This window comes from Panthera onca, chromosome B2 (genome assembly GCF_046562875.1).
Source record: "Panthera onca isolate mPanOnc1 chromosome B2, mPanOnc1 haplotype 2, whole genome shotgun sequence".
Taxonomy (NCBI): Eukaryota; Metazoa; Chordata; class Mammalia; order Carnivora; family Felidae; genus Panthera; species Panthera onca.
The window spans coordinates 75,884,532-75,906,375 of NC_138343.1; the positions used below are offsets into that span (position 1 = coordinate 75,884,532).

Sequence of the window (21,844 nt, forward strand, 5' to 3'; positions counted from 1 at the left end):
TCAAAACCCAGGCACCTGGGGATGGAAAAGCTAACGCACTCAGACTCTACTAGGGAAATCTGATAATATGGTTCAGCTACCTTCTACCCAACGATTTCACTTCTGAGAATTTATCCTAAGGAAATATTTCAAATCCAAAAAAGCACTTCATGTAGAATAGGCAGTGTGCCATTTATAACGGTGGAAAAACAATATGCCACATGAGCAGATTGGTTAGGTCAATGAAAGTCTATACAATGGGATAGGTGTTATTCAGCCATTACTAAAGCCTGTTTAGGACATTTTTAACCACAAAATAAAATGCTTCAGTTTAAACGTTAAATGTTCCAAGTTTATAAACTTATCACAATTATATGAAAATAGAAAATAAAAAGAACCCACCGAAAGCTATGAACAGTGGTCATGTTTAGATGATGGGATTGTGGGTGAATTTTTTTCTCCTTCTGTATACGTTTTATGCTTTCAAGGCATAGGAGGTAGAGTAAAGAAATATCCTTGTCCAGTGAAATTTTTTATTTGCTGCTGAGAGTCCAGTCAGGTATTCATTAATTAGTTCAGTTAACAAAGCTATATCTTTCCTGAGTTACACAATTTGAATTCAGACTTGCGGGTTTGGGAGTTAAGAAAAGAAATACTTAAACTAAGTCTTGGAAAAACACAGTGATTGACCTGCCTCATGTTTTTCAAGACGCAGACAGTTTAATGAAGCCAAATTCAGAATATTCGGTCAGCCCTAAAACAAACAGCTCTATACCTGGAAAGCATGTTTGCTACCATAAGAGGATGTCTCTACTCCCAGGCAGTAACGAGCACAGTGGTCAATTTTGTTTTGTTTTTCACCCTAAAATTTCCTCTCAGGAGAGGAAATGCCTGGGTGGCGGATCTAATGATAGTGCCTACCAGACCCATTTGATGGGGAGGCGATTAGGAGTATAAGGAAAGGGTAAGGGAATACAATAGCTCTCATAGTCACGTGTGGACACACACATGAATCTGCAGCCTCTGGAAAAGTCTCTTTCCAGATCTAAAAAAAGGACAGAACTTCAATAACCCATTAGTGGCTCACAAAAAATCAATTTAAAAGGTCTCAACAAGAAATTTTTTAAATAAATAAAATTATAAAGTAGAAACATCGAGTGTGCTCCTTATAGTAAGGATTAAGTACTGTTTTGCAAAACATTGTTCACTTTGTGTGTGTTTACTTACACTAGGTCATAATGTAACATGTGCGTGTGGTTGTGTGAGCCAGGTAAAACACAAATGCAAGATTTATTCTAATGATTCTAATGATCAGTAAATTCCAGAGAAGAAAAAATGGAGAAAGCTACCTCACATCAAACAAACAAAAATAAATACATAGCTAATTTTGGAAGACTAGAATAAACTAACTTGGAATAAAGGAAACTAAAACTGATTTGGGTTTCTGTTTACTAGTCAATGAACGTAGGTTCTGATTTTATGAAGTCTTTGTTCTCTCAAGCAGATTTCTCCATATTGCTATATATACTTAAGTTTTATTTCCTTCTTTATATCTTTACAGCATTTCCAAGATGACCTAAGGCGGGGTATACTGGAGTAAGGTATAGAAGTAGCTGATGTATGCCTATGTTTGCACATTAAATGGCAACTGCCTATAGTAAACTGGAGATCGATCATTCAAGCAAAATAACATGTTTTCAATATTATCTATACAGATTTAGTATATTCCTGGACGTTTTCAGGTAATGCTAAACAAGCCTAGCTCTTCTGAATAAAATAGCATTATTTGCTTTTTAATGATCTATCAAACTTACAATGATGAGTGGTCAATAACATTTTGCTTATTTAATAGAACAAATAAAACCAGGAGAACTATTGGCCTTATAAACAAGGAGCCCACAATGATAATGCTGAAACTTAAATAATTATATCGGATCTGCATGTACCATGCTCTCTGTTCTGTTTAAATGGAGGATTTTTTGGTTTTCTTTTTGGCATTACCTAGTAACATAGTTACATGGACTAATGTTCATAAACACAGTTTTCTTTGATACACATTTTTTCCACTTTAAAGACACTAGTTCTGAGTCATAAGAAGCATGATATTACTTATCTCTAATATGAAGGGCCTAAAGTGCCTGAAGTTTGACAGACAGGCCAGCTGTGCCTTATAAAACAGCTCAATAAGGAAACATTACCTGCTGACTCTGGAAATTTTCTAGATGACCTAAATGTCAGTGTTGGAACAAGTCAAGCAAAGGGCCGAGGAAGAGCAGATACTTAGCTCCCTGCATTATTGGTGATCACTGGTACTGACTCATTTTAAAGGTAGGGGTCAAGACAGTAACATCGGATCACAAGCTCCATGGCAAGATGACCTTGGTTTTGTCTCAGATGTGATGCTGAATATACAACACTCCTTACAAATGTGTACTTTCAAGTTCATCAGCTCATCTGATTCACTCAAAATCCTCTGGTTCTACTAAAACACATGAGAAGAACAAGCCTCAGAGCGCCAAAGTGACATGCTCATGAACATGAACATGTTGGATCTCCAAGCTGTTGCAAGTTTTTCTCAAGGAGATCTTGGCAATCTCCCTTGTAATACCTTGCTTCCCTACCTGAATCTCAAGCAGAAATGAAAGAGGGTGAGGACAAACTTGGAGCTAGGGTGACTATGTCACCAACCCTTTGGCAGCTGAGAAAGAGACCCTTCACAGGTCTCCTGACTATGGCAGGCTGGCCATGCTTCCTTCCAAAGCACCCCAGCACTGTGGGTAGGAGTCCTGCCAATGTTTAAAGACACCATTACCTGTTAAACGTCTTCTAATTTTTCAGAGATGTCCGTGTAAAATGTTTCCCTCCAGACAACAAACTCCAGATGAACAGGGAACCATGCACATGATGAGAAGGAAATACCTTACCCAAGCATGCTAACCATCTACACATGGGTAGCCCAAGGACCGGTCTTGGCTGTATACAATCCAATGTAAAGCTGGCTACAGATTCGCCATGAAGTAGAGATTATAAAGTCTTTACAACATTCAAGGATTAGTTGTGGAGGGGTAGGACATTCCAGTCTAGATTCTCTTCAATATTCCTCTCTAGATAATCCCTGGTATTTGGAAAGATGAAGTCACATTGAGGAAAACCTAGTAGCACATAACCTCATGTCTCATGCAGTTCTAGGTTCAGTCACAGCCCTGTGAAGATTTGAGTCCTATGTTAAACACACTGTGTTTAATAAAAGTCCCAAGTCTACATGCAGTTCTCAGGTCACTATGTTGAATGCTTATATACTTTTAGAAGAGTAAAACTGGGAGGTGAGAGGCCAAAAAAGGTAAGAAAGCAAAATTCACCTCTAATTTGTGTCTACAGCTTGATTAATTAGAAATTAGTATCACTTCCTTCAGAATTTGCAGTTAGGGGGACTTTCACCATCTGATGACAGAGGGGTGAGTTCCTAAGAGGTCTCTGAGTCAAGAAAAGGGCTACTGAATTAGAAAGTTCCACCATAATGGTACTACTATATTCTTAGATGCTGAATCACATCAACAATAGAGTAAGAGGGGCACCTGTGTGGCTCAGTTGGTTAAGCATCTGACTCTTGATCTCAGGATCCTGAGTTCAAGCCCTGCATGGGGCTCTGCACTAGGCGTGAAGCCTACTTAAAAATAAACAAATAAATAATAGAAGGAGGAACAATTTCTTAATCTCCAATCTAACCTCACCTGGGGTCATCAAACTGAGTAAAAAAATACAATAGACACCTTCTTCATGAAGCCTTCCCAATCTCTCCTGGCTGAAATAATGTGGCATCTGTATTTCTCTGGGCAGACAGCATGATCATCTGTGTGCATGTCTTCTCTCCCCATCTAGGTTAAATCACTGAAGGCAGAGACTATGGCTTTCTACATTATAATACATTTTACAAAGTCTTAAAAAATATTTTTTTAAGGGGCACCTGGGTGGCTCAGTAGGTTAAGCATCTGACTTCAGGTCAGGTCATGATCTCATGGTTCGTGGGTTCCAGCCCTGCATCGGGCTCAGTGCTGACAGCTCAGAGCTTGGGGCCTGCTTCAGATTCTGTGTTTCTCCCTCTGCCCCTCCCCCACCCATTCCGTGTGTGTGTGTGTGTGTGTGTGTGTGTGTGTGTCTCTCTCTCTCTAAAATAAACTTGAAAAAAAATTAATAAAAATAAATTTAAAAAGATATAATTTTTTAAAGATAAACAATGGAAAAGAGCATCTTCCCTCCTACATTCTCCTCTAGTATCAACTGATTCATACATTTTTACCATGTACAAAGGCAATTTTCTTGCTTCCAAAATAGGTACATATCTTTATCTCCCTGTTTCCCACACTCATTAATTACCTACCCTGTATTAAAATATTACATCCTGCCATAACCTTAAAAGAAAAATTTCACTGATAGATGACACATTTCTCTAGATTTTTACTGTTTTCTATGTTTTTGTTTTTCGTAAAAGTGAAATATTATAATTACTTAGGTATAAGCAATTGAATTTCAATTGCAATGTATTCTTTTGTGTTTAAACAAATGCTATGTGATGATTAATTTTATGTGTCAACTTGGCTAGTCCATGTTCCCTAGATATTTGGGCAAACACAGTCTGGATGTTGCTATGAAGGAATTTGTAAATTTTTTTAAGTTTATTTATTTATTTTTGAGAGAGAGAGCATTAGGGCAAGTAGGGGAGAGGCAGAGAGACAGGGAGACAGAGAATCCCAAGCAGGCTCCATGCTGTCAGTGCAGAGCCCAATGCGGGAGTCAAACTCAAACTCACAAACCATGACAAGACCTAAGCCAAAATCGAGAGTCAAACATTCAACTGACTGAGCCACCCAGGTGTCCCAGTGAAGTTATTTTTTAGACAAGGTTAATATTTAAGTCAGTAGACTTTGAGTAAAGCAGATTACCCTCCATAATGTGGGTGGGCTTTATTCAATCAGTTGAAGGCCTTAAAAGAAACAGACTGAGGTCCCCTGAGGAAAAAGGAATCCTGCTTTGAGACTGCCTTCATGCTTGAGATGCAGGATCAACTCTTCCCTGGGTCTCCAGCCTGCTGCTGTAGTTCTGGGACCTACCAGCCCCCACAATTACGTGAGCCAATTCCTTAAATAAATCTCTCTCTATGTATATATTTATACACATTCTACTGGTTCTGTTCCTCTGGAGAATACTGTTTGACAGAAAGTCTAATGAGATTACAAAATTTAAATTATATAGATAAATTACCATATCTACATCAAATATTGCAGATACATTAAGTATTAGATATAAAGCCAGTTACCTGATGTGAAAAATTTAGAATTAGAAAGTGATTTAAATTACTGAAAGAAGTATGTACTTTATATATGACAGTGTATAGTTGTTTTTTTTTTTTTTTTTTAAATTTTTTTTCCCAACGTTTTTTATTTATTTTTGGGACAGAGAGAGACAGAGCATGAACGGGGGAGGGGCAGAGAGAGAGGGAGACACAGAATCGGAAACAGGCTCCAGGCTCCGAGCCATCAGCCCAGAGCCTGACGCGGGGCTCGAACTCACGGACCGCGAGATCGTGTCCTGGCTGAAGTCGGACGCTTAACCGACTGCGCCACCCAGGCGCCCCGACAGTGTATAGTTTTTAGACCCAATTATCTCTTTAAAAGATATATTCTTAAACTGTAGGACTCTGAAAAGTAGAAGATACTTAAGCTTTTGAAAACAAGTCACACTTAACAGTATTATTTTTAAATTAAAAAAAATTGTTTAACGTTTATTTATTATTGAGAGACAGAGAGAGACAGAGCATGAGCACGGGAGGGGCAGAGAGAGGAGACCCAGAATCCGAAGCAGGCTCCAAGCTCTGAGTTGTCAGCACAGAGCCTGACGCGGGCTTGAACTCACAGTGAGATCATTACCTGAGCTGAAGTCCGACACTCAAGCAACTGAACCACCCAGGCGCCCCTATTTTTAAATTTTCTATTCCAAAAACAAAAGACCCCTCAATGAACAGGCTGGCAATATTTCAGTCCGCTCCCTCAATGAGACAGAAGAAACTAGTGTTCCTTCCCTGAAGTCAAGTGAAAACTGTTACAACTTGACTGTGTAAATAAAGAATAAAAACAGAAATAACTACTGCACTAAAATACAGAGCATGAAGTTGGATTCAGAAATGAAATCTACTATGTTGCTTTTCTGATTTTTTTTTTTTTAAGTAGGCTTCACACCCACCACTGTGGGGCCTGAACTCAGAACACTGAGATCAAGACCTTAGCTGAGATCAAGAGTCAGACCAATGAAGCCCTCTGATTTTGTTTTCAATCATAAAAGGCAACAAACAAACAAAAGCAGTGTAAAATAGATGTGTCTTAAAAATCTAGATACTGAATTTGTACCACAATGAAATTTATACTTGAATGTTTTTAAGGTCATTGCTTAAGATACTATCTAGCAGTTTACAAATCATACCCCGTCATAAGTGTATTACTAGGTTATGACAGTTTGCATTTTTGTTTGAAAAGATTTGCTTATAAATATGCTATCTTTATGTTACACTTTGAGAAATGAACTAGTTGATATTCGATATTCCTTTTATGTATGATGTGTTCTTCAAAAGATATTTCAATCCTGCCTCAATCAAAACCCTCTCAAATAACAAAAACCTAATAGAAATGCTAGCTTTTGATGGAAATCAGCATGTATCCAGAGTTACTTATTTATTAAAATAATAAGGTAGAAATATTGCCTACGAATAATATTGCATAACAATAAGGCGTTAAAAATCACTACATTATTGGAATGACTGACTTTGATTTACATATGTTTCAGCAATTTTAAGACTAAAAAGAATTGTTACTGTAACATTTTGACACATTAGATGAGATTATAAAAATGGGACACAAATAGTGTAAGCCTAGACCATTACTGAGAAGCAATAAGCTTCAAGAGGGAAAAGAGCTAGATGCAGGCAGGACACAATAAGCCATTATCCCTGTTGACCCAACTCCTAAGTATTCATAGTCAGACCATAATAATTAGCACCTTATAGGGTTACAAACATATGTTTTGGCTAAAAAAGTCTGCCTGAGATTCTTTCATTTTAATACAAATGCAGTATCTAGTTTTAACCTATTAAATGTTTCATAGGATATGCTTCAGGCCACAGGCGTAGTCTCTGATGCAAATATAACCTTGATTTTGCACAGATTAAGCACATGCTGACCAACCAAGAGAGGAATATTATGATCTGAGAGAAGTTCATGCCATTCAGTCAGACACAGTACATATATGTCTACACCACCAATGGTGGCACCTTAGGGAAGCCATCTACTCACATGGCCTTGGTCATCCAGTTCATTGTTGGTGAGCTTCAGCTTGTCAAAGCTGATCACTTGTCTCATCCAAGTCTCCCCAGAGGCAGGCGAGTCCGGATGAATGTACACCCGTGGTGGCACAGGGGAGTCAGCATTACCTGCCACCATCCATTTAGAGCTGTGGTAAACATACCTAGAAGGCAATGACAAGGCTCAGTATATAGAATATTGCTTTCTTGGAATTTACAAGTCAGTAGAATCAGACAAACTGAATATCTTATTTTTTTTAAGTCTAAAAAACAATTTGCTCTTTACATCCAATACACATAAAGTAACATTTCAAGGGGCGCCTGGGTGGCGCAGTCAGTTAAGCATCCGACTTCAGCCAGGTCACGATCTCACGGTCCGTGAGTTCGAGCCCCGCGTCAGGCTCTGGGCTGATGGCTCAGAGCCTGGAGCCTGTTTCCGATTCTGTGTCTCCCTCTCTCTCTGTCCCTTCCCCGTTCATGCTCTGTCTCTCTCTGTCCCAAAAATAAATAAACGTTGAAAAAAAAAATTTTTTTAAATAACATTTCAAGCACTTTTCAAAAAACTCTCGGAGGCAGCCGTGGTTTACAGACCTTTCAGAGCAAGTGATGTGTTAAGGCTTTATGCACACTATCACCACCATAAATTCAAGTATCTTCATTCTTATGATTCACACTTATTCACACTAGACATTCCATCTGCATACTGATATTTTCCATTTTTCACCTGGATATTCATTTGACATGAAGAAACTATTAAGTTGTCAAGCTCACCTTTAAGTGAATCTCAAAACACCTTGAGAGCTATACCTTTAAAGTGCCCACTTCCTTTAAGACCACTTCCCATTTTAGGAATGTACAGGCTGATGAGGTCAATGGTGGAAAGGCAAGGGGAAACTGTCAAAAGTTCCATACTTTCATTTTCTTAGAAAAAAAGTTTAGCTATTATCATTTAGAACATTTTTCTAATTCAGTTAAGCTAAAAATTGCAGATAATGTATTAAGTTTAACTTAAAAATTTTGTATAATGAAAAAATGTAGGTCTTTATAGCCTATATTTCTCTTTCTCAACCCTTATAAGAAAATTCTTCAGTTTTCAAATTCCACTAATAAGAATATACATCAAACTTTGAAAATAAGGGCATATCTAATTAATATTACTTTTCAAATTAAGAGACCAAACATCCTCTTCTGTTCATTTAAGTGTTTCAAATATATTGACTCCATAAGAACAATACATTTAAATAATAATGTTTTAGGTAATAAATAAGATCATAATATTCAATCCTATATTCAGATTATCATTTATTAATGTTAATCTAAAATTCGCTAATTCAAAAACTAGAAACTAGTATATGATGATTCACTTAGAAAAGGGTATAAAATGAAATTACATACTTAGGTGTTTTCCTTCCATTTGTATTTTAAAATATGACATACAATTTAAAGCAATAATTTGTGAATAGTCTCAGAGAATTCTACCGGTGTTATATGCAAATTTCTTTTAGAAATAGCATGACAGATTTTCATAACATCTCTGGTAAGGCTCTCTGTTTCACCTAATGTCATATATTTTATTCTCTTTTGAGCTCAATATGCCTTCTATTCTTTAATTCCTTTCCTTGGGGAAAAAATATATAATCACAAAATTAAAAATAATTTTTAAAAATTTCCCTGAATTGGTATAATGAATTAGGCTTTTGTGAATATTAATTTTACATTACAATAAATCACAAGTATTTTTAACAATCAAATATCACTCTTTGATAGCAGAAAATAACCAAAAAATTTTTTCTACTACTCCTAAAAAAGTTAGAAAATGCAAATCTTAGAAATTCAAGAAAAAAACTGCACTACAGTTATTCCAAAAAAATCCACACCCACCAAGAGAATACACATTACATGTTACATATTCTTTGTGAAACATTCTTAATACAACTGCTAAAACCAAACTTATTGGTAAGCATTGTAAGTGAAAACAAATTAATGATTTACAATTTGATCTTTCAAAATTTGACATCTTAATACTATACTTGCAAATACTATCCTAGCAAATTTTATTGCTTTATGTGAGAATAATAAGAATCAATTAAGTCAAAGAAACCACCCAAAATACATGAAAGATATTTGGAGAAATAGGAGAGAAGTTTGGAAGAGAAAGGAATAATTTCTAAGCTCATTACGAATTACATTATCTTTCTCAACACAAAAGCTAAATTAGAATACGGATTTTTAAACCAAGCATATTTAAAGACTAAATGCCTTCTAGCTTCTACCACGTAGTAGATAATTTTAGCAAACTCCTTAATGAGTTGTTTAATTAAAATCAGTAACAATACAAAACACAAATAATAAAACTGTCTTTTTTATTACCCATTCTTTTAGCATTCCATGTGTGCCTGTACTAATTGAATCTATATACTTTTGACATGATAAGCCTGTTTCAAAAAAGTACTCCCTAAATTTTAAAAAGTGATGAAAACCAAATCTGACTTCATTAAAAAACTTACTAAATGCTCTAGCTGTTTATAAAAATTAAAAAATACATAGAAACAAAGAAGAACAAAATTTAAAGCAGCATCTTCTGATCTTCTACTCGAAATTTCCTTTTTTAAACGTTAGCATTTTTAACTCCTCAGGAAAGTAAAAAGCATTGTCATTGAAAACTGCTGACTGGCTTATTTGCAGAAGAAAAAGAGCAGAGGTAGGTTTGAAACTGAAGAATGTGTATCTTTTCCAACTTTACCTGATATCCAAATAAATATATAGTCTTTCAAAATGTAAATATTACAACATTCTTTTTAAATCTACTGTGTTAACTACTAACCAAAAACAACAGTTAACAAATTCATTACCAGTTTAAAGATGTCCTAATATCGTAATGAATTAGGAGATTCTATTTCCTAAATTATAAAAATCCTCTAATATTAAAGGAAAAAAAGCCTACCAGCAATTATGATTTTGAACATAACAAGGTAAAGGGAATTTCTTTAAAGATTGAAACAATCACAAAGAAAATGAAACATTTCGCTGAATATTATGTATACCTACAAATTTAACATTTCCTCTCAAAATCCTAATTGAAAAGTGAATCATTATAAAAGACACAGTTTAGCAACACTAAACTAGCCCTTATTTAAAGTTATCAATACTTAAAAAACACTTCTTCTATATCTGTTAAAAGCAAAACAAAAATTAAGTTTCCACATTTACTGTAAGAGAAGGCACCATCTGGGCTACTGGAACTGTCGGGAGTTGGGTTATAGATCTAGAAATTCTACAGGCTTCTGGAAACAAACATCATAGTTATCACAGATGAAACAGGCATAGCCTGTAAACTCCTAGCATTTTCTTATCCTCTTGTATCCATCTGATCACTGTACCTGTATCTTTTGTTGTCCACTGGCACAATGTCCATGGCAATGTAATATTGCTGGTGAGGATCTAGTCCTGAGATCTTCACTCTCATTGCTGGAAACATGCGCCTATGCATACGGAGGGGAGGAAAGAGGTTATGTGTTTTGTTTTTGTTTGTGATTAGGCATGGACAATGAATAAGCCAAGAAACCTAGGGAAACCTCTCTGTTTTTCATACGGAAAAATTTATAGCATTCACTTTGGTAATGTAATTCAAAGAATCAGAATACAGGACACATCAAAACTGAGGCTTTTAAATATAATTTGTTGTACACTGTCAAGCACTGTGTTTACTGAAATGTCAGTACAGCTTAAAAGGAAAAGAACTGTACACTGAAGGAGTAACAGCACTAAAAAAAAAAGCAGCTTATGTCTTAAACAAAAATCAATAAGCATATTTACTTTAATAATACGAATAATAAAATGTTCCAAATGGTAGACATAGAAAATCTGAATTTGTACAAGTGATAAAATATATTATAATGTGAAATTTTAAAAGGGTTATAAAAAACCACAAGGAGCCAATGTGCCATGCTATAACCAAACAATATGTTCTTTATTGAGACAGGACTTCCTGTCTGCAGCATGGTAAAGGTGAAGTGCAAAAGTTGCTCTAAATTTGAAAGGTATAGTAAAACTTCTTTATTGAAAGCAGAAACTAAACACAATGTATATTTACCAAATCATTCCTTCCCCCACTATACCCTGGAAATACTTTCCTATTTAGCTGCACTTACTCAAACTTTGCTAATTAAAACAAATGAAAATCTGCATTTCTCTAGGCTTCCCAGAGATGCATATCAGAGATGCATATCAGAGATGCTAAAGTACACTCAGCTATCCTTTAAAAAGGATACAGTAGCATGAGTATAACAGTAAATTATTGTATATTAAAAAACAAATAGAGCAGTTCTCTTCTTTTAAACTTTCATCTAGAGATTTATGCCTAAGACCCTGCCAGTTAATCTAATTTTTGCTAATTTAACCTTGTAACACAAATTTTAGTACTGTTATTTACTAAAAACTTTTTCTATAACACTAATGCCATTTAAGACCACTTCCAGAGTAAAGAAAGTCCATTATTCCTAACTAGGCATGAGAACAGTTTAATATGCTGCTGTTTTAGTGTTATTTCAGTGCACCTGTAAGATAAAGAGTAAAGGTCTTTAACTACATCCTTTATAAGACAACTGTTGCTTTGTGTTGTTGAAGACTGAATTTGGATCATTAATAAAAGCTCCGTGAAAATGTAGAAGGTAGCATATGGATTCAATAAAATATGTTTTTGTAATTTCTAATAAGTTTGGATACTTTTATGCTATCCAGGTTTTTGCCATGTGTATTCCCTGAAAGAGTTGCTGTACTTTTTAAAGTTCTTTTTTAAGAAGATATTATTCATAGATTTCACTGCACTAAATGAACTGAAAACTTTAACATGCAAAGACGTCTGTGCTTCCCTCAAATTAATGGTATCTGCCCAACAAAACTATTTATTTTACTAATGAGTGTGCAAATTTCACATTTTCAAAAAACAGATATAACTTCTTACATTTTTGCGTGTGTGGTATCCTTCAACAAATTTAGGCGAATGTGTTAGATTTCATTTAGAAAAAAAATGGAACCATGTAACTGGATCCACCAACAGAATGGTTTTTAAAAACCGGGTAATTATTTTTGCAGCGACTGTACATGTATTACTAATAATTCCAGTAACTTTTCACTCTAATATAATATCAAAATAGCACAAGACGTTCTTACATTGCTAGGAAATCTTTTGATAAAGAACCAACTTGGAAGTCCGGAATCTTTTTTAAAAAAGAAGCAAATTATAGTTTTCTAAAGAGTAAACTGCGCTTTTTAAAAAAGGACGGGCTAAGGAGAGTCGTCTGTTCCGTAGTTTCGGAATCGATAACTAGAGCCTAAATAAATGCATGGACAGACGTAAACAGAACCACGAATTTGGAACTACCCAGCACACGGAGTATCAACCGCAACAGCCACCGCTTCGGCGGGGACGGTGATTTTCTCCCTAACATCCAAGAGGGCGGCGGGGCTGTGCCCCTCACCGACTGCACTGCGGTGTGGGCAGGCAAAGCCAGTCTCAAAAGTGAACCACAACCCGGGCCTTGTCTTGTCCGTACAAAAGTGCTAACCAGAGACTCCACAGCTCTGCAGGCCCTCCTATTTCCTAACCCATCGTGGGGTGAGGCCAGGGCCGGGGCGTTCGCGACAGATCGCCCTTTACCTGCCCGCCTTGGTGATGATCATCTCCGTGCCGATCTCGTGAAAGCGCTTCCAGAGCTCTGCTCCCTGCAGATCCACCCGCGGGGCCTGCGGCGAGGGCAGCGGGGTCCCCGGCCGTGCCAGGGCGGGCGCGGGGGACCCCTTCGGGGATCCTCCGGGGGACGCCAGCGGGGAAGCGCCCTGCAGGAAGCCGTCCTCACAGCCGCCTGGGCAGCAAAGGGCAAAGAGGGGTAACTGGTGAGGGCTTTGAGAGGGGAAGTCGAAAGGGGAGACTGACTCCTGGAGGGCGGCTGGGGAGACCAAAAGGACCAGGAAAAAAGGGGGAGCTTTCGTGCCTTCGGATTCTTCTAACAAACTGGTCCACGAGTAGACAACCGCTCTGCCTACCAAAGGGACTCGACGTGCAAGCGGAACCCCAGAGTCCCAAGGCACGAGGGCCGCGTCCACTCCTCCCTCCGGGCCTCCGCCTGGTCAAGGCCCCAAAATAAGTTTCGCGCCGCTGCCAGGGTCTAGATAAGTGCCCAAAAGAGTCTGAAATGGGTTCCGGAGTCCAGACCCCCAGTGCAAACCCCGGCAAACCCGAAACGCACGCTGCAAAACCGCCTGGCGTCTGGATCCCTGGTCCGAAGTGCCTGGGCCTCCCTTCCCGTTAGGCTTCCGAGGCGGCTCGCTTTGGGCCCGGCCGGAGGCATCTTCTAGAAAGCTTTTCAGACTCCACTCCCGCCAAACTCCCCGACCGCCCTGAACTCCTTAGCCAAGCAGCGAAGGGATGAGAAGGGAGCTAAAAGCCAGCCCACGGTGTCCGTCGGCCTTGGTGTCGGGAATCCAGAGGGGAAGGGAAGGGTTCGGCTACCCCTCGGGAAACCACGTTTGCAAATACACCGCCCTCTTCCTGGTTTGCCCAAACTGTTTAGGGCATTCGTTCCGGTTTCGGGGGGGGGTTATGCCGTCGCTCCCCCCACCCCCTTGTTTTTAAAAGTTAGGAAAGAAAAAAGAGCACCCATTGGCTGGAACCCCAAGGGAGGCAGATGCGGAAGGCAAAGCCCTACACCGCCAAGAGCCGAAAAGAGCAGCGGCTGAGGGCGCGGGTCGCCAAGTGGGCTGTGGCAGCCTGAAATGCGAGGCTAGGAGCGGCATTTTAACCTTCTGGAGGGCGACCAGAGTTGAATGGCGAGAGCGGCCAGGGCGGCTGTGAGCTTCGCGCCGGGACACCCAAAGCCAACGCGCTGGTGGCAGAATTGCCTCAGGCACGGACGGGTACCGCGCGCGCGCACTCCTACTACTCGCCGAAGTTCAGATTCCCCGCGGGACCGGGAGGGACGCGCGGGGAAGAAGTTAGGCGGGAAAGGGCCGACTCACCCACGGCTCCCCGGGAGCCGCAGCTCCGTTCCAGGTCTGCGCAGCTCCGGGCGGGCCCGGATACCGCCCCGGCCGGTGGCGGGAGTGCAGCGTTTTCGTCTCCCTCAGAGGATCCCTTTTCACCGGCGCCACTGCCGCGGCTACAGCCTCGGTCATCTACGGCCCCCGCAGCCTCTTCCGCGCCCAGCTTTCGTCGCTTCTTCTGAAGCTGTTGCTGCTTCTCGGCGCCTATCAGCGCCTCCACCGAGAAGGCGTGCGCCTTCAAGCTTAGCATGCTGCACGGCGAGCCCCTCCGCTTCTCGGCCATCCCCGCCGCCTGGCGCCCGCCCGCCCCTCGCGCATATACACTCAAGCGGGCACACGCACACACTCGCTCTACTCCCCCACCAAAATTTGAACGGCTCTCGGGGCCTCCCGCAGGCCGATCTGGCCCCTTCCCCGCCGCGGGCAAAAACAAATTTGGCGTTTCCTCTTTCTCGCTTGGGTTGGGATCCGAGGAACCAGCGACGCGCCCGCCAAGTTTCCTTCCCTCGATCTCTCGCGCGCGCTCTCTCACTGATGCACTCCTTCGCTCCCACCCCCTCCACCTCCTCCTGCTGCTCCAAGATCTGCTTCGACTGATGAGCCAGAGAGGACTACCATGGGTAAAAAACACTCTGCGGACACAAATTAGGGATTGTAATTGAAATTTGTTGCCTTGATCTGTCAGCACTTCCAAGCAGGAGAGCGGTGGGAAGAACTTGCTCATTAGTGTCAATAAAGCGGCAGGGGTGGAGTCTGAGGCCATGTCAATCATCTGGCAGCCCAACCAATCAGGAGGTGCCGACTCCGCGCAGCCCGCGCCCACTTCCTTACAAGGTTGCAGGAGGAAAAAAAAAAAAAAAAAAAGAGTGAAAAGCGCCGCCGTCTGGCTTGGAAGTGCCAGCCGCGGGCGCTGAACCCAGTCTTTCTGGCTGCCTTAACCCATTCCAGCCCCTGAGTCTCTAGTTTTCCTCACCTAGACCTGGAAAATGTGAGGCTCCTGGCTTTAAACCGAGTTGGTCACCAAAGTTAGAATATCAAGACTCTTCCAAAAAACCTTAAACTCCAGTCCGACTCCCTTATCACTTAATTTTGCTACAACTCGCAACATTTTCGGGTGGAGACAATTCAGCCACGAAGCCCGCCTTTTCTCATTTAACATTCCTCATTTAAACATTCCTGCCTTTAGTAGCGCCCATTCTGTGCCACGATTGGCACTAGGGTTGCTTATTTATGTTTGTTTCTTTACTTGTGTTTTACTTAGCGGATTTTTTTTGGGGAACGTGTGGGAATTCAAGATATATTTAAGTCCTTTATATTTAAGAGAACGAACTTTTTTTACATTATCGCTTAGTCTCTCATATTTACTAGTCTGTAAAAGCACGCCCTTTCTGAAGCCTCCCTTTCCTCTCAAAGTATGATAATTAATTTCAAAACGTAAGTCTTAGGATTTTAATTCTGTGTGGCTTCAATGATAAGGACTTAGCTTCAAAACCCCAAAACTTCGCACGATGAAATGAGTTTTAAGGCACGATAAAATTTCCATTGCAGCTTTTTAAAAAAGTTTCTATAATTTAACCTAACTCCATATTTGTCCTGCTTTAGAAAATTTGCCACTTCTTTTCTCAGTTTTTTAAAGAGTCAGCTTGTTTCTTCAAGACAAATTAAAAAAAAAAAAAAACGCTTTTTAATTGAATAACACCAAACATGCATCTGTACTGTTTGTACTTTCAACTCGATTTTTTTGTCAAACCCCAAATGCGTTTGGTGTAAAGAGAGCAAATTTCGTGTAGAATAAAATTCCTAATACATATTACTCTTAAATCTTTGGTATAAAAGACACAACAAAGGGCTGTTGTTTGCTCGCTCGCTCAATTCAACTTCTACAACTGCTGGGTTCCTCATTATCTCCGACTTCTCTCTAAACTTTCAGTAGAGTAATACAGGGAGTAGCTTTCGCCACTGAAATCTTTGTACCGTAGCTCCCGGGAATATGCGGTTCCTCTGAGGTAACCTTCTAGAAGAGAAGGAACCTGAGCAGGCGGTGCCCTCGGTTATCCACGAACTCGCCGCCCTGCGGGGCCACAGCAACCTGAGTCAAAAACGACTCGGCAACACCCTCGCGGAAGAGGGCTTTTTTAAATGCTTAAGAAACCGATTCAAGTGGAAGGAGATGTTTTGCATTTGTAAAAGAAGTCTTTGCACAGTCTGGAGCAGTGCAGACCCCGGAGGGCGCCCCAGGCGGGTAATACAGCCTAAAATGTAAGCGCTAACCCGATTTCTGAAGCCTGGCGGAAGGGGAAGCGGGCCTGGGAGAGCACAAGGTTCACCTGGAGGGCTTGGGCTGGGAGTGAGGGCGGAAGGGGGGTGCGCAAATGCGGCTGGAGGCTGCTCCGGGAGCTCCGCGCACTGTGCGTCTGAAGCCGGCATTGGCAGCGTGCGAGGTCCGAGCGCCCAGCTCCAGGCCCAGGATCTTGATGACGCGAAGGAGCGACCCACGACTCCTTTGAGCAGCCCTTGAGACCTCGGAGGAGTGTTTGAGGCCCATGGGTGGAGTCGCCGGGGCTCTCAGGCCTACTCCAGCCCAGTGGCCCGAGAGAGTGGCTCATCCTGAGAAACCTGAGGCCGCAGGAGGAACGCAATTTCCAGACGCGAAGCTTGCTTTGTAGACGGGTTCTTGTCCATTTATATGCTCCGAAGCTCAAACTCATGTAGGAGGGACTAGAGCGCTTGCAAGGGCGCTCTCCGGATCACGCAGCTCCAAGGCCTCCACCATCTCTCTGTCCCTTCTTTCACCTTTACCTGGGGCAGAAAGGGACACAGACCCCGGAACCCACAGACATGGGAGAACTTGCGTCCACATAGACGACCAGCTGGAAAGATGGACCTCACAGACACCCAGGATGTCAGATATAGATAATCCAGGTGTGCGCTGGGCGCCGAGGGCAGGAGGAAGCGTTGGTCCCTTTAGTCTAGGTCCAGACTGGGCTTTGGGAACCATAGCGGTAGAGTCCGCACTGCCGCTCGCAGCCTGGGAGTCGCGCTGAAAGTGGATCAGGCTTCCGGAACTAGCAGGACCGGCTGTACTCGACTCCGCAAAGCAGCAAGTCGCAGACCCCACCTCACCCGGACCTTTGCTCCGGGAGAAGGGACACCGAACCTCTCCCAGACGGGAGGAGGAAAGCAGGCCAGAGTCCGCGCGGGGAGGGGTGGGGGGGCGTTCGCGGCCTTCCGAGGGATGGCGAAGCCAATGCCCTTACAAGGCGTTTTCTCAAAAGCGTGGCTGGCGCGTGCCAGGGCCGAGCCAGGGCCTTGCACGTCGCGAGTCTAGGGAGCAAAAGAAACGGGGACAGGATGCGAATCCTCAGAAGAAAAGCTCGGTGGAATAGGTGTGCGCGTGTGCACATGTCTGTATGTGCTTGTGTGCACGTGAGTACGCCCGTGTGCACTTGTCTATACGTGCCTGTATGCGGATGCGCGTGTGTGCACCTGCGCGCGTGTAAACGTGGGTGAGAGCCTATGTACAGGGAGCATGCGCCTCCTGTCACTTTAAGAGAGAAAATGCCTGTTCCCAGGTCGTGCTATATTAAGGAAATGATTAAAACTTAATTAAACCGTCAGGCCTCTGGCAAGACTAGCCAGGCTCTATTTGTAATAAAAGTCATCCAGGGAAGAACATTATCAGCGTGGGTCTGTCTCTGAGACTCCGCGAGAGGGGAAAGTACATAAGAGCCTTGAATGTCCAGGTTTGGAAGAATGGTACCTAGTGGAATCTGTATCCAGCCAGAGAGCAAAACTAAGGCAAGAGTAGGCTAAAAAGCATATCTGGTTCGTCCCGTTTCTTTCTTTCTCTTCCTTTTCTTTCCTTCCTTTCTTCCTTCCTTCCTTCCTCTCTTCCTTCCTTCCTTCCTTTTTTTTCTTTCACAGTTTAAAATTGGATCCTTAAGAAAGATTTTTTTTTTTTTAGCTCACTCTTTCTGTAGGCTTCTGCTGTGCTTTTAGCCAAGACTTGCACTGTATATCTATCTCTATACCTGTCTATGTTTGGAGATAGCTTGCTGCTGCTTCTCACCTAAGCTACTATTGTTTATATTTTTGCATTTCGTTCTGTATTTTATATTTTTGTACTTTATTTATAAACAACTATTTTTAATTCCAAATTTTAAAACCCTATGAGCCAGGATTTCATTCTCTAAATAGACTTTTTTTGTTTTTATTTTTGTCTTTCTTTTACACTTGACAATCGATGTAAGAGTTTCTAACCTCATGTTTGATTTCCCAGACTCAAGATCTGACACAGAGAGATTTACCCTGGCATACAGGAGAGTCTGTTTTTTGCCCTGAACTCGAGGCGCAGCACGTTGTCTCCGAATTTCCAAACAGGCAGGATCTGGACTTCCTTCCCATGCATTGAAAGACATTTATTATTCGCTAAAATACTAGCCTAGCAAGAAATAGAGTAATAGAGGGGAGAGTAGGTGTGAGGGAAGGCCCAATCCAATTACCAAGAGGGATTCTTATTTGGCTGCCTTACTTTTTGTAACTTGATCTGGGAAGGAGCCCTATCCTAATTGGGGGCCACGGATGCCAGAAGCCGCCCAGCATCACGGGACTGTGCCACACACTTGGGCAAGGGCTCCCTCTCTCCTCCATTCCTTCCCCTACTTTCCCCACTCTCTTCTTTCTCCTTGTACATACTCTTCTTCTTGCCTCTCCCTCTTATTTGGGTTAATAAAAATAATAAGTTGCAATCTGCCAGCTTCCAAAGTCTACAAGAATAAATTCAGGTGGCCAGGGTCTGTCTGGCTGCTCCTTTGCCGGCTTCTCTGTGGAGTCTCTGGCTACTACTGCAAACCCAGGCCCCGCGGAGAGAGTGATCCAGAACCGCAGTTCCTCACTGCTCCCTCATGGCACACACAGACAGGCACCTCTCCGTGTGTTGAGGACTGTTAACCATTCTTCTCTTTCACAACGAGTCTCTTCCCAATTGTAATCATCTGAGACAGAATGCGTCTACAAAAGAACTCCAGCAGCCTATCCAAAGAGCCCTTCAGGGCACCTCAGGGCCCAGAGAGATTGTCTTGCAGTGTTGGTTTTTAAGTCAAGGATCATTCTCGGTGGGGCTTAGAGGAGTACAGAGTTTTGGTAGAGCCGAAGGAGAGTGTGTTCTGAGGTTTAGCTTCCTTCCTCCATCCCTCTCCATCTCCAAGCACTCCAGAATCCAGAAGGAGAAGGAAGGGAGAGAATGATGCCTCTGACCTACCAAGTGGAGGGGTTGGACCTGTGATGTGTCCATAACAAGACTCCCTCTGCTAGGCTAATGAGCTTCCCCATTCATGCCCAATTTCCAGCAGTATCTGCTCTCTGTCCACAGAGGATACTACAATTATTTTTCACCCTGTGCTAGAAAAAAAATCGCTGCCTTCACTTGGTCATTCATTGACTCACACTCCTCCCACAACCCTACAGTTAGGGGTTAGTAACAGAAATGTCCGAGAAAAGCCACACTTTCTCTATCACTAAGACCTGATTCAAATATAAGATGGCTTGAAGGAAGTAATGGTAACATCCAGATGTAAATGAATACCTAAAGATGGGTAGTTGGATGTTGCTGATACCAATATTGCAACAGGTCGATTTGGATATAAATCAAACTGAGACAATGAGTGGGGAAATTAAATAATATCCTCTAAGTAGTTAGTGGCCATTTTAGTAGCTTATGCTATATAATACTATGTTTAAATTGATTTTTAAAATACATACCTTCATATTCTTTCAATTAAATATTTAATATTATTTCCCTATAATCCAAGATTATCTTGAATCTTCTGCTTACTAAAATGAATTGAAAATGTAACTAAGTATCCCTGTCTAGGCTCCATGTAAGAAATACTAGGTATGGTTTTTAGCTTTTTGTAAAAATTATTACATCCTCTAATTGGCTGTAAATTGGGGCCTGTTCTCATATTTCACAACTGCAGATACCAAAGTTCTTAAACAGTGGAAATTTTGTGCGCATTTATATAACCTGCTGAAAGTATAAATAATGAAGAATGTGACTGGAATTTATTCATATTTTTCTACTGACAGATGAGACATTTCAGTTTCAGCTGAATGAAAAGATTTTTACCAGAGTAATTTAAAGTTAGCACAGGAATTGCACAAAAAGAAGTAAACTATAGAAAAATATTAATAGCATTGGGAATGAAGCCTGAATTTGAACACGTGGGCAAAAAGTCTGACAACAAACTGACGTTTCTGCATGACTTTTGGTTTTGTTTTCTTTTCACTTCTAATTGTGTGAACTCTCTCATCCTTTAAGAAATGTACCATGAACAATCGAGATAAATGAAAAATGAAGAGGTTAGAGTTCTTTTTCCTTTAAAAATATAGGGGGAAATACAAAAATATTAAACTTTGCATTAAATAAAATAAGCTTACTGGAATACATTTCCAACCTGAGTTTTCAGGAAGAGCCAAATGAGAATCTTCAAACAAAAGCCTAAAGAATGGTAATAACAAGAGGAACTCTACCAAAACATTTCGATGTTTGGGAAACGCTGCTTGTAAAGAATCCTCAGAGTATACAATACTGCATTTCCAAATCCAGCCTCATGAAGAAAGAGGGAGGAAAAAAACCTATCTCAGGCCATTGGTAATAGGTGATGTAAATTTAGAATAACTAGCATTTCTAGAAAGACTTCTGCTTTTTTATGTTAACCTCTAGTCTTTGGTGCGGGTTCCTTCTCATATTACATAAAATGTACTTTAAGAAGCACTCACTACCTGCTACAGATGTCCAGGAAAAAAACTGAATTATGGAAGTCGGAAACATATGGCAGTTGCCTATTGCACAAGGAAGGTACATATGAAAGTTATAAATTTCTTTCTTTAAGTCAGCATTGTAAACGCATTTTATAGGGTTCACAGTATGTATTACATCTGTAGATTTAATTTTTGAAATATACATTTTTGGAGATATTTGTGGTTTGGGATTCTATGAGAAAGAACTCATCTTGATGTGTTAGGAATAAAGGGGGAAAAACCCCAATAAATAAACATGTGGAGAAGCAAACATCCGTCTTTTAATTTCCCAGCTGGTTATACTGAAAAGGACATCAGACCATCTATTGGCAAAGGATGACTCACAACAGGGGTATTGCCCGGCAGCATAGCGGTCTGAATTTATTGAGAGATATCCCTCTTCGAAGAAGCAGAGATGTCAAGTTGGGGAAAGCCAGCTTGGGGCCGGTAGAAAAACCACCAGATTAAGAACTGGATGCCACAAATGTCAAAAACGCACCACCAGTTCACTTTACTGTTGAGGGAAAAAAAAAAATGCCCACCAAATCGCTGATCTTTTTTCCATCAAAAGATTAGATTTAATTTTATTTCATTTAACACCTTTGAAACTACATATTTTGATTGCAATCATAATATTATATATTCAGTATTATCGATGGATACCAAGTACTAGCA

General features: G+C 41.0%; 1 protein-coding gene across 1 annotated transcript in view; it reads right to left on the bottom strand.

Annotated features, from left to right (window-relative positions):
- TBX18 (T-box transcription factor 18) overlaps positions 1-15,146 on the bottom strand; it is a 30,062-nt gene extending 14,916 nt beyond the window's left edge. The window contains exons 1-4 of the mRNA XM_060616093.3: positions 14,345-15,146; positions 12,987-13,191; positions 10,708-10,809; positions 7,320-7,491 (exon numbers count right to left, since the gene is read on the bottom strand). Coding sequence (XP_060472076.2) covers positions 7,320-7,491; positions 10,708-10,809; positions 12,987-13,191; positions 14,345-15,140 — 1,275 coding nt within the window. The 5' untranslated portion in view covers positions 15,141-15,146. The remainder of the gene's footprint in view (positions 1-7,319; positions 7,492-10,707; positions 10,810-12,986; positions 13,192-14,344) is intronic.
- Between the last annotated feature and the right edge of the window lie 6,698 nt (positions 15,147-21,844).